General features: G+C 48.0%; 1 protein-coding gene across 1 annotated transcript in view; it reads left to right on the forward strand.

Moving 5' to 3' along the window:
* Window positions 1-410: 410 nt before the first annotated feature.
* The window catches only part of LOC107382412 (hexokinase-1), a 48,245-nt gene continuing 36,135 nt past the window's right edge, over window positions 411-12,520 (forward strand). Inside the window, exons 1-9 of the mRNA XM_015954542.3 lie at window positions 411-701; window positions 1,771-1,933; window positions 3,499-3,647; window positions 4,414-4,533; window positions 4,632-4,727; window positions 4,860-4,959; window positions 6,523-6,706; window positions 6,939-7,094; window positions 7,172-7,405. Of these exons, the coding sequence (XP_015810028.1) occupies window positions 639-701; window positions 1,771-1,933; window positions 3,499-3,647; window positions 4,414-4,533; window positions 4,632-4,727; window positions 4,860-4,959; window positions 6,523-6,706; window positions 6,939-7,094; window positions 7,172-7,405 (1,265 nt within the window). The 5' untranslated portion in view covers window positions 411-638. The remainder of the gene's footprint in view (window positions 702-1,770; window positions 1,934-3,498; window positions 3,648-4,413; window positions 4,534-4,631; window positions 4,728-4,859; window positions 4,960-6,522; window positions 6,707-6,938; window positions 7,095-7,171; window positions 7,406-12,520) is intronic.

The raw sequence follows: 12,520 nt of genomic DNA on the forward strand, positions 1-12,520 counted from the left end.
TTAGGGATATGGGCCAGACTAAACTGGTTATCAGTGTTTCAGAGATAAGACTCCACACCTTCAGAGGTGTGATGCAGCAGCTCCAGCCTGCTGCTGATGCTGCGCCACGCTAACTATGACATCAGCTCATGGTCCTGCCTCTCTGCACGTCCTCCACTGGGTACCATGGCAACACGAGGTTTTCCCACTGAGCCGGGTCTTCGTACAGATGTAGCCTCCTCCTTCAGTGCTGTCCCCTCCCCTCCCCTCCTGACTCTCTCTCATATGTGTAGGTCCGCCAATCAGAGGGATTAGTGGGGGCAGGGCATTGCAGAATCACCATTCCAGTGGAGCGCTCTGTCGTTTCCCTGGAGCTAACTAGGAGCTAGCAAGGGGGGAGGCGGTGTGTGTGTGTGTGTGTGAGGGGTGGGACTACTGCCTGAAAGCTGACCAGCCGGCACGTCAGCTGCTCTACTCTTGTTTTACCACTTTTTCCTTTTAACCTTGGCCAGCTGCGCAGGTTGGGCCTGCTTCTTTATCTGCTGCAGGTTTAGACGGGATCAGTGTGGAGGATCTGGAGTAAACAGGCTTCCTTTTCCTCCTCCTGTGTTCCAAACACTCCATAGCAACTGACAGCTCCTGGCGGACGTGCAGGAAGGATGATAGCGGCTCAGCTTCTGGCCTACTACTTCACTGAGCTGAAGGATGATCAGCTCAAGAAGGTGAGCAGGAGCAGCCTTTAACTGTAGCTGGACTGGAGGTGGCAGCCGCCCAGTGGCTGCAGCAGGTCCCCATAACAGAAACCATGGTGGGATTGGGCGGTCCAGGGCGTCGTGGCTGGTGGAGGAGGACGAACGGGAGGTCTTTTGGATTTGGCCCAGTTCTGGTTGGCTGAGCGGTTGCTAGTGTTTGACACTGATGTCCTTGAGCGGGGCTGTGGCCAGGGATGGTGGTGGGGTGCTTCTGTCTGCAGCACATCGCCACCATCAGGGTATCTGGAGCATTGGTTGCCATGACGTCTTAGGAAGACCGATATCTGAGAGGAAGCAGTGATATAAGGTCACCCCTGTTTTATTGAACTCACTCCTACTTGTCGTTTGCACAGCTGACCTCGTTCCTCCCCGTCCCGTTCACGCCGTGTCGAACAGATCAACATGAACCCGAACAGCTGAGTTCTGATCATGGCTGCAGCCTGTGGCAGCTTCTGAAACTGACCTGAAGCAGCTGACAGACGGCTGTTTCCCAGTAGGGAGCCAGTGGGGTGAAACCATTTCCTATGTGTGATGTCACAATGCAGCAGGGGCACACCCCTCTGGGGAGCTTCCTCAGGTAACAGCTGGAAGTGGAGCACAATAATGGGAATATTTACCCCACAGCCAGAACCGCTCAGGGTCACGCGCTTTCATTTAAACGTGTACGTTATCCTGGGTCACTGGCGGGGAACATGGACAGCTACAGCCGGCACCCAGGGGTTATCTGATGCTCCCCACCAACGGGAAACTCTTCCCAACAAGGAATGTTTTCAACAGGAAGTCTTCAGCTAAGCCTGCTGGTGTTTTGACTGACCCTGCGCTCAGGTTTAAGAGCTTCTGTCCAACCCAAACCCTCGCCCTGGAGGTCTACAGGGGAACAGAACTCTCCCCAGCCGGAGTGGAAACAGCATTAAACACTGAATTAAGTCCAGTGTCAGGACTTTAGTTACTGTTTGATGAGTGGAGGTTGAATAACAAAAGATGGTACAGGTCAGCCGTTAACCTTCCTTCCTACTCTTTGTGCACGTCTTCTGCTCAGATTGATAAGTACCTGTACTCCATGCGGTTCTCTGACGACACGCTGAAGGACATCATGAACCGCTTCCGCAGGGGGATGGAGAACGGACTCGGCCGGGACACCAACCCCACTGCTGCTGTGAAGATGCTGCCCACCTTTGTGAGGTCCATCCCTGATGGATCCGGTAAGACAACACGGTGCCAACAGAACCACGGTCCAGCCCACATATCTACTCCTCAGGTGTTCATCGTCACTTATCATCCCCTCCAGAATCACAGCCGTTAACAGGTAGTCTCCATCTGCTACCTGGCTAAACCTGGGATGCTTTTTACATTAGAACTGTGAGCCCGACCCGACCCGAACCCATCCTCTCACACATCCATCACATGTGCTGCGGCGTGTCAGAGGGGTCTGCAGCTCCTCTCTACACCTGAATGTAAACTAAGTTCTCATCAGCACCTGAGGCCTGAAAGCCTCCCGGTAAATAAACCGTCTGGAGTTTCAGCAGCCTCACACGAGGAGGCTGACGAGCCAACTGGTGAACTGACCTCTGACCTTCACGCGTTATAAATAGCCTCATGTTTCCGTAGAGGGCCCGGGTATATGCCAAAGGGCAGAGTGGAAGCCAAGTTTATAAACAATAAACACATGAAACCCCATCATCATCATCATCATCATCATCATCATCAGTGCACTGTCGCACAACTCCTGACTAATTAAACTGGCTAAAGGAATCAGTTCCTTACGATCCTTTGACCACTGAAGTTTATTTTACAAACTAAACCAACAGATCAGACAAACGGGTTGGTTAGTCTCCGATATCCGCGGGTTAAACCTGGTCACACTAGTGGCTCTGGAAAAACGCTGCCTCTAGAGGGCAAAGGGTCAAGCCAACAACTATGTGGCTTCGTGGTGCTTCTCAGTTAGGGGGGTGGGCCACCCCTGGGGGAGTGTGTGTGTGTGTGTGTGTGTGTGTGTGTGTGTGTGTGTGTGTGTGTGTGTGTCTAGGCATCTTTTTAATAGGAAAAACAGAAATATCATCATATGATATATATATATATATATATATATATATATATATAGATAGATAGATAAATGTAATGTTTTGCAATTATTTAATTAAAACACCAGATTGTGGCCCACGAGGGCTAATGTGATGGTGGCCTTCACCTTCAGCCCCCCACCCCAGTTGTTGTCCGTTGGTGGGTGACGGAGGAGGGCAAAACAGGAAGGGAACCTGGTAGAAGTCGTTGTTCTGGGTCATCGTTACTCAGCAGAGATGTTGGTGGAGGCGGACAAGAAGAAAAGCAGGCAGATTCCTCTACGTACGAACCGCCGGGGTCGCAACAAGGATGTGGTGCGTCGTCTATCGGGTTTGACGTCGATACGTTTTTAGAATAGAGTTGTCGATGCGTCGCTATAGCTCTAACGTGTGTGTGTGTATATGTGTGTGTGTGTGTTAGTGGCTTGGTTCTCCAAATCTGTGTCACTTGCTACCTGCTGTCCCACTCTACCAGGCGACACCTCCTTGTGGGGCATTTTTCAAACAAGAAATGTGTGTGGAGTAAGACGCGCTCCATAAACACACACATGTAAGGAGTACATATGTGTGTAAAATCAAATGAATAAAAAAGGAGAAAGTGACGAAAGAAAAGCGTCACCATGGAGACCACCTGAAGCCTGCGGCTACATCCACACAGCTTTAGGTCTTTACATCATTAATCATTCTCTGCATTGGTAATTTGACAGAAAAGGGGGACTTCATTGCTCTGGATCTTGGGGGGTCAAGCTTTCGGATCCTGCGTGTCAAAGTGACTCAAGACAAGAAGCAGCCTGTTCAGATGGAGAGCCAGGCTTACGATACACCTGATGACATCATCCATGGGAGTGGCACACAGGTAAGCACGCATTTTAAATAGTTTCAGGTTCAAGTTTGTACACATTTAAAGATGTCTTTATTAAAAGTTTGGACCAGGGGCCTCATTTGTTAAAACTTGCTAATGCAAAAGAGGGTCTGAAAATTGCGTAACTTTGTGATTTCTAAAGAAAAACTTGACAGGAAGATACGTGCAACTTTACGTAAACTCTGCCCCGATGTAAGCACGGAAACGGAAACCGGCATCACAGCCAGTGAGGTGGTGACGGGGTGAATTTAAGCTACACCTACAGACTAGTATACCCTCATGCATGTAGACACAATGGCCAGCCTCCACTCCGCACATCTACAAAGTACTTTTTGTACATTAACTGTGTGTCTGCTGGTGGAAAGACGCCTGCTGCGTGAGTGAAGACCGTTTGCAGAGCTTATGTAGAGTTGTAGTAAAGATTCGGGCCGTTTCATGAATGAGGCCCCGGACAACAGTCCACATTCTGTTCCCATACATAGCTTAAGACGGTTTATTCCATCAGAAAACGCGACACAAGTCATGCTAGACACCCGCATCTGTTCTCCATATAGTGTTTTTTTACAGAGAACTCGAGGTTGTGTTTTTGTAAAATGACCTGAGTAGGGCTGGTGGTAATACGATAAGCACTGACCTACCACTAACCCGCAGAAACAGCTGGTGCTCTGGCTGCAACACAACCAGAGACATGGGTTAGACCAGAGAGCTAACGCTGGGGGGAAAGGCTGAGGAATCTGAATCAAATCTCATTTGTCTCCAGCTTTTTGACCATGTCGCTGAATGTCTGAGTGACTTTGTGGAGAAGCAGAAGATCCAGGATAAACGTCTCCCGGTGGGGTTTACATTCTCCTTCCCCTGTGTCCAGAGCAAGCTGGACGAGGTAAACGCCCACACAGCTGTGGTTGCTGTCATGGAGTCTGAATAAGGATCAGAAGCATAATTGTTTAGACAGGCTGATGAGAGCGTTGCTTTTCACAGGCCGTCTTGGTGACATGGACAAAGAAGTTTAAAGCCAGCGGCGTGGAGGGCATGGATGTGGTGAAGCTTCTCAACAAGGCCATCAACAAACGAGGGGTGAGGCGAGCTTCTTCCCTTCTGGGTTTTATGATATTTTTACTATGATCGTATTTTAACTCAAAGTTTTCCGTCCTGACACTCAGCTGTTTTATGAACCTCCTCTTCGGTTATGAATCTGGTTGCTTTCAGGACTACGAGGCAGACATCATGGCGGTCGTGAATGACACCGTAGGAACTATGATGACGTGTGGATTTGATGATCAACGGTGTGAAGTGGGAATCATCATTGGTAAGCTTTTACCGGGATTTGACTGATCTAAACAAATGAGATGTACCAATGAACAGTGAACAGCAGATCCTGCATCTCATTTCACAAGTTGCTTCAGTTGTAGGCAAATTAAATAACTACCAACTGACTCGCCTTCTCAGTGGCCTAGTGGTAGAGTGTCCGCCCTGGGACTGGGAGATCGGGTTCAAATCCCAGTTGGGTCATATTAAAGACCCTAACAATGGGACCAACGCCTCCCTGCTTGACACTCAGCTTTGAGGGGTTGGGTTGGGGGGTTAGATCACCAAATAGTTCCCGAGCACAGCCACCGCTGCAGCTGGTAGGTTGTTCCTGAGACCCAACTCAGACCTGACAGGAACATCTCTCCTGAGTTGTGTGTTAGCATTCAGAGCTATCAATGCTCCCGACTCAGGGTTTCCCCCAGAAAACGAGTTAAGCCTGGTGGATTCGGCCATCGGGGGAATGTTAGTGACTTCCTGTCACTAACATTCATCGACTCACCCATCTTGACTCACGACGGGGAAGGCTGTTGTTGGTTTAGCATCCAGGAAACAGCAGAGAATGTCTCTGCTAGTAGAAGCTAACTGGTAGCATTAGCAACTCCACCACACAGCAGAACTCCACCAGGCTTGTGTTATTTGTGGAGATAAAATATCAACGTTGCAGAGCAGACAGAGTCAGTGGTAGAGTCATGTTGCTGTTAGCCAATCAGAGGAGAGATGTAGGAATATCAGGAAATAAGACTCCAGATCTTCTCGTGGTCTGACACGGTCTCCTCCAGCTCACTTCCCCATCCTCAAACGGCGCACCAGAGCTTCTTTTCCCCAGAGTATGACCTAGAAGGCATTCATTCGTACTTGAGTCCACTGCAGATAAATTAGATATGAGTAAAGTTCTGACAGACATGTAATCATGGATAAAGGCTCCCGTGCTGGTTGACGGGTTAGCTCGATTATTGCCATGGCTCGAGTTTGATGCGCATGAAACCCAATAGAGTGATAAATATGACTCTGACATGTTTAAGTACCCAAAACTCAATCTTTCAGGTAAACAGTGTCCCAGCTGGTCTACAAACACCACAAAACTCAAACATGCATGACTGGCCCCACCCAGTGGCCTGGTGTGCCGTATGCAACACAAGACCTTTAACTCACTACACTTGCATTAACTCCAGTTTGACGCCAGTTGATTTCACACCAAAAGCTTAGAGGCCAACTGAAGGAGCAGGAAGTGAGATGGCTCTGAGGCTGATCACCAACACTGGGTCTGGACGGGGCTTAAGCTCAGCTTATATGGGTTGGTATTTAATATTGTCTGTTTAGGTTGTTCAGTAACATGAAAATGAAAGCTGAGCTAATGTATTAAGCTATAGTTTTTTTAATTATCATAACTCCAAGGTGCACAAAATAAAAATATCACGAACAGCAAGTGCTGTTATTATCCAAGTTCCACATCTTCAGGGTCAGAGGCCAACTACAGATTCAGCCATTCAGACAGGTTTCTCTGTGCTCGACGAGTCAGGATTTTACTATCGCTATCTATAACCACTGTGCATGGTTTCAGGAACAGGAACGAACGCCTGCTACATGGAGGAGCTGCGTCACATTGACCTAGTGGAGGGGGACGAAGGCCGGATGTGCATTAACACTGAGTGGGGGGCCTTTGGGGATGACGGCTCCTTGGAAGACATTCGCACAGAGTTTGACCGAGAGATTGACAGAGGTTCCCTCAACCCAGGAAAGCAACTGTAGGAAAAGTTTTTTCTTCCACACTAAAGGTTTCAACTGGGATAATCCCAGTAAATGCCCTGAACTTAAACGCTTAATGGGATTGACTTTTATCATAGTTAGTGAACACGCAGATTCTTTTGATGCAACATGCCTTTATTACATCAAGCACACGCGGCATATATTTGGTTTTTATTAGCATGGCTGATGAAAACGGGCTGATTTGAACGTGTCCTGTGCCTCTCTGATAAGATTTGAAAAGATGGCCAGTGGAATGTACATGGGAGAGCTGGTTCGACTCATCCTGGTCAAGATGGCCAAAGAGGGGCTGCTGTTTGAAGGACGAATAACCCCTGAGCTGCTGACAAAGGGAAAGATTGAGACTAAACATGTCTCTGCTATTGAAAAGTGAGTTCATGTCTCACTCATACTGAAACATGGGAGACACGTGTGTATGAAAAACAGTGTGTTTATTGTCTTTGTAGAACTAAAGAAGGACTGAAGAAATGTATGGAGATACTGACACGTCTGGGTGTGGAGCCTTCTGATGAGGACTGCCTGGCCGTGCAGCACGTTTGCACCATCGTTTCCTTCCGATCTGCAAATCTGATCTCTGCTACTCTGGGAGCCATCCTTTCCCGTCTAAAGGACAACAAAGGAGTTGCCCGCCTTCGTACAACAGTGGGCATCGATGGTTCCCTCTATAAGATGCACCCTCAGTGAGTAGTCCACACTGAAGCTAACAGACAGGTGTCAGACTAATAGATAATGATGTACTAAGTACTCCTAGTATGTTGGGCAAAACTAAAACCAAAGCATAGAGACCACATCCAATCAGCTGAGACGGAAACCCAGAACAGATCATTGTAAATATTCCTTATTTCGTTATTGCTGTGATTTGGTTATTTTAATTTATTCCACATATCTCATTGGCATCAACCATTAAAGCTGGGGTACATAGTTTAAGATGTTTAAAATAACAAATACCATTAAAACATTTCTTTTTCTTTTGCTTCCTGCTTTTCAAGGAGAATGCACAATTTTTCTTTTCTTCCTCCTAACTCTGTCCTGCATGCCGATCTCTGCCCTGTCAGTCTAACCGGAGCACCTCTCTGGATTTTTGTAAACCACGGATCTGGTCAACTGGTCTCTAAATGAAATGGATGAAATTCTCTCCACTTTTCGAACGGCGTAGGGAGTGCCTTCCTGCCCTGACGCAACGCACCCGGTTGGATACATAACGGATTCCTGGAGCGAGTGGAAGATTATGTGTCTGCTGTAGCTATCCGTGTAAGACATAGTAGATACTTATACAGTATATTTGGATTCATAATAAGGAACACCCATGGCAAACAGGTTCTAGGTGAGGGATCAGAGTAAGCGCGGCCCACAGACCCCTTATAATGACAAATATAAAGTGAAACAATACTCCTTCGCCTAGACGTGGGTCACCAGGGCCCCCCTCTGGAGCCAAGCGTGCAGGTGGAGCACGTCAGTGAGCGCCTGGTGGCCGAGCTTTCACCCATGGAGCCCAGCAGATCACAGCCCGAAAAGGAAGCCTGGGTGCCCCTTCCTGTGGGCTCACCATTTGTGGGAGGGGCCAAAGGAGTCAGGTGCAATGTGTGATGGGTGATAGCCACTGGCGGCCTGATCCTTGGCTACAGAAGCTGGTTGAGTTGGAACCTTTCTGGTGGGGAAGGAGCCTTAGTTGGTGTGCGAGGTTGAGAAATTCTAACTAAATATAGTCTGACTCACCTTGATGCATGGCTCTGGCCCCGGAACAAGTTTCCTTGAGAGGGGCTGGATACTCTACCACTCTGGAGTTGGTCCAACTGGGAGGAGTCGAGCAGGGGTGGGCATACTAGTTACCATCTTGGTGCCTGCTTGTTGGGGTTCGTTGGCTTACCCCGGTGGGCGAGAGGGTAGCTTCCCTCCACTTAGGTGTGGGGGGAAGGGTCCGGACTGTTGTCTGTGCTTCTACACCAAACTACCGTTCAGACTACCACCCTCTTTTAGTCCTTGGAGGGGGTGCTAGAGGATGCCAGTCAGACCTGGCAGTTCCTAAAGTATTGTGAGGGTCTGCTGGGAAAGTCTGGCAGAGTCTCCTGTCAGAGGAAGTTTCAATTCTCATGTCCGACAGAACTTCCAAAATGTTCCCAGGGAGGTGAGGGACTTCGAGTCTAAGTGGGCCATGTTCCGTGCATCCATTGTCTAGGAGCTGCAGCCGCCGGATCGTCAGTGCCTGTCGTTGAGGAAATCCACAAACCCACTCGTGAACACCAACTGTTTGGGATGGCGTCAAGCTGATGAAAATGTCCCATCTGGTTTATTATGGCCTGTGGGACTCCGGAGGCAGATGATGGGTACCGGTAGGCCATGCAAAATGGGACTCAGGTGGTCACAGAGGAAGAAACCCAGGCGTGGGAGGAGTTCAGTGAGACCATGGAGCAAGATTTCGAGGAGATTCTGGTCCACCATTCGGCATCACCCTTAAGGGGATCCTGGAGGGTACGTGGAAGTTCGCCCAACCAATCTACATGTGTTTTGTGGATTTGGAGAAGGCGTTCGACCGTGTCCCTTGGGACGCACTTTGGGGGTACTTCGGGGGTATGGGGTACCGGGCATATGGGCCGTTAGGTCTCTATAGGTGTTTTCCCAGAAACACTACTCAGCCCAAAACAGCTCTGTACAGCATGGCTCGAGTTTGCCCATCTGAGTGTAGTTTTAATCCCATGCCAGCTCCATGACAGAAAGGGGGTGCGCCCCTTAGGTGCAGTGGGAGTGGGGGGTGGGGGGTGGAGGGTGTAAGGTAACCTGTATGCTCCACAGAAACACTACTCAGCTGAAAAATCTTGGTGTTCCTGGACATTATTCTCAGTTTTATGGCTCTTTGTCAGACACTGAAACGGGGGGGGGGGGGGGGGGGGGTTACTTGTGAAAAATAGCACGAATGAACCAGTGACCCACCCTTAGCCAACCAGCGGCCAGAATCATGATGCCAGCCCGACTCAGCCTTGCCAAATACCTCAATGGAGCAGGGACTAAAAATAGAGGAGAAAGCAGAGAGAAAATACTGAACAGTGCCCTTGGGAATGGTGGTCGGTCCGAGTTCCTCTGTGAAGTGTTCCTGGAAAAACACCGTATATGACCAGTGCCAGAGCTTGGTCTGCATTGCCAGCAGGAATTCGGGCTCATTTCCAGTTAGAGTTGGACTCCACCAAGGCCTAAGGATTGAACGTGATTTGTGCAGATGATGTGGTCCTGTTGACTTCATCAGAACGTGATCTTCAGCTTTCGCTGGAGCGGTTCACAGCCGAGCGTGAAGCAGCTGGGATGAGAATCAGCTCCTCTAAATCTGAGACCATGGTCTTAACCCTTTAAGTCGCAATATTGCAACAAGCGTCATTGCTGACTTTAACGAGCCACAGCTACAAATATGATCCCTCATGAAGTTTCTACTTTACACCAGAAGAAAGTGGAGATGTGTAACTTCAGGCTGAGCAACACTTATGGGTGTGTTTATCTTGAAAGTTTAAGAGTTTTGGAGTTTGAAAAACACCTCCAGGTGGTGAGCGCAGCATGAAGAGGCCGAATATTAGAGAGATAACACTTACAATGGCCAGCAGGTCTGGTCTTTGTTGACTGATCTCTTCGTCTGGTTATTTTGTCGTTTTTGGGACATGATAGATGTAAAAATGATGGTAAAAACACCGCTAATGTGAGAGACGTAGTGGCAATGTAAAAAAAAAAATGCCAATACGTTATATATTGAAGTCAAATATTCATAAAAATTAAATAAAAATATTAAATTAAAATCTAAAAAGAGTTTAATATACGTACACAAAATTTCTAAATTTCAAAATATAATGGAAATGTGTAAAAGTAAGAGGGAACCTGATGACGTCATAATATGCAAACTTGATGAGTGAATTTGCTCTCAACACAAACGTTAGGTCCTACGGAAGACTTTAGTTTACCTTTATCTCTAACCATTGTCAAGCTACAACCTTTTGAAATAGTCTCATCAAAATTGAGTATTTTCTTGAAAAACTCTGGCGCCCAAATCGGAAAAGGGTAGAATGCCTTCTCCGGGTCAGGGATGAAGGAGTTTAAGTATCTCGTGGTACTTAGTGTGCTTAGTGAGGGAAAGATGGAATCCAAGATGGACAGGTAAACTGTTGCAGCTTCTGCAGTGATGCAGGTGTTGTAGCGATCTGTCGTGGTGAAGAGAAAGCCGTGTGGAGCCGGAAGGCAAAGCTATTTGACCTACGTGCCTACCTTTACCTATGCTCACAAGTAGGGATGGGTTAACTGATACCAGGAACCGATACCAATGCCGTTTCCTGAAAGTGGCTTCACTGTAATTTGTCATTTCTGTTCACCTAATATTTTAGTTATGTGATCATTTCTAATAATATATTTTATTTTTTATCTACCTCAGTCTGCTGCTGTTGAAAGCATAGAAGAAAAAAACCCTTTTGTTCCAATTCAGTGCATTCTTTTGCGCGGTATCGGTAAATGGTATCGGCGAGTGCTCAGATCCAAGTATCGGTTTGTCACAAGCTTTGGGTAGTGATCGAAAGCACGAGATCGTGGATACAAGCGGCCAAAAAGAGTTTTCTCCACAGGGGGGCTGGGCTCTCCCTTAAGCCTGGTTTATGCTTCTCCGTCAGCTCCGTGAGGGACAGACACGCACGGATTGACGGAAGCGTTGTGCTCTCATACTTCTCCGTCTCCTGGAGAGTGTTGCAAAGCAATTCCCCGGCAGGACAACAGAGGGCGTGGCGCTGTTCTGTGGTATCCTGTCATGTATCGGTCCAGGATCGTGTGTTTATATTGTGTTTTTTGTGTATATAAGAGACTTTTAACACGGACATATTTGTCTCTCATTCTCCCACCTCTTCATGCGCTCGCCACTTCTAAACCCACGTTTCTGTCATTTCCGTCCACAAATAAAACGCTTGCTGTGCATCTTTTCACTCCTCCAGTCACGGGAGAATTAAACTTTCATATTTTTAGAGTTTTTTCGCGAGATATTCTTCAAGCTTCTCCGTATCTGCCGCTAGTTATCCTCGGCTCTCTTTGCAATGGCGGCGCTGTAAACAACAGCGGCGTCCTGACCAATCACAAGCTTGCGTAATCCGTCTCGTTCGACGGATGTTTAAAAAAGTGGGCTCGACTCCGTACGTACTTGCGTGCCCTACGCAAGGATGGATAATGGCATTGTGTGTCTCCGCACTGACACAGATGGAGAAGCATAAATCAGGCTTCAGAGATAGGGTGAGAAGCTTGGTCATCCGGGAGGGGCCCGGAGTAGATCTACTGCTGCTCCATATCGAGAGGAGCTAGTTGAAGTGGCTCGCACATGGTTAGGATGCCTCCTGGGCGCCTCGCTGGTGAGGTTTGCTGCCAAAAAAGCAGCCAAAAATGGATGGATGGATGGATGGATTTGTGGGTTTCTGTTTGGAGAATGTGGGTTCCTAGTGTATCAGAATATTCTGAAGCTGTCGTGAGCAATTGGCAAGTTTCCCAGGCTCAGTGAAGGAACATGTCATGCTGTAAACTCAGACTCAGGAATGAAACATGCTCTGAGCAGCCAACTGGTCCACAGAATGGAAACAGCTGATCAGCTCTGCTTGGTGGAAACTGAACCCCTGATTTGGTTGTTTGGGCATCGCCTTGAGATGGCAGCAGTACAGACAGCAGAGCAAGTTTAATCTCTCACCTGTTCCAAAACAATTGCTGTTGTCTGAACTTGGCTCCCCGATGATGGCCTTGAAGGCTGAAGAATTTCAAACTCCCCTGGAGATGGGTTCAGATGGTTGCACTGCCCT

This window comes from Nothobranchius furzeri, chromosome 7 (assembly GCF_043380555.1).
Source record: "Nothobranchius furzeri strain GRZ-AD chromosome 7, NfurGRZ-RIMD1, whole genome shotgun sequence".
NCBI lineage: Eukaryota > Metazoa > Chordata > Actinopteri > Cyprinodontiformes > Nothobranchiidae > Nothobranchius > Nothobranchius furzeri.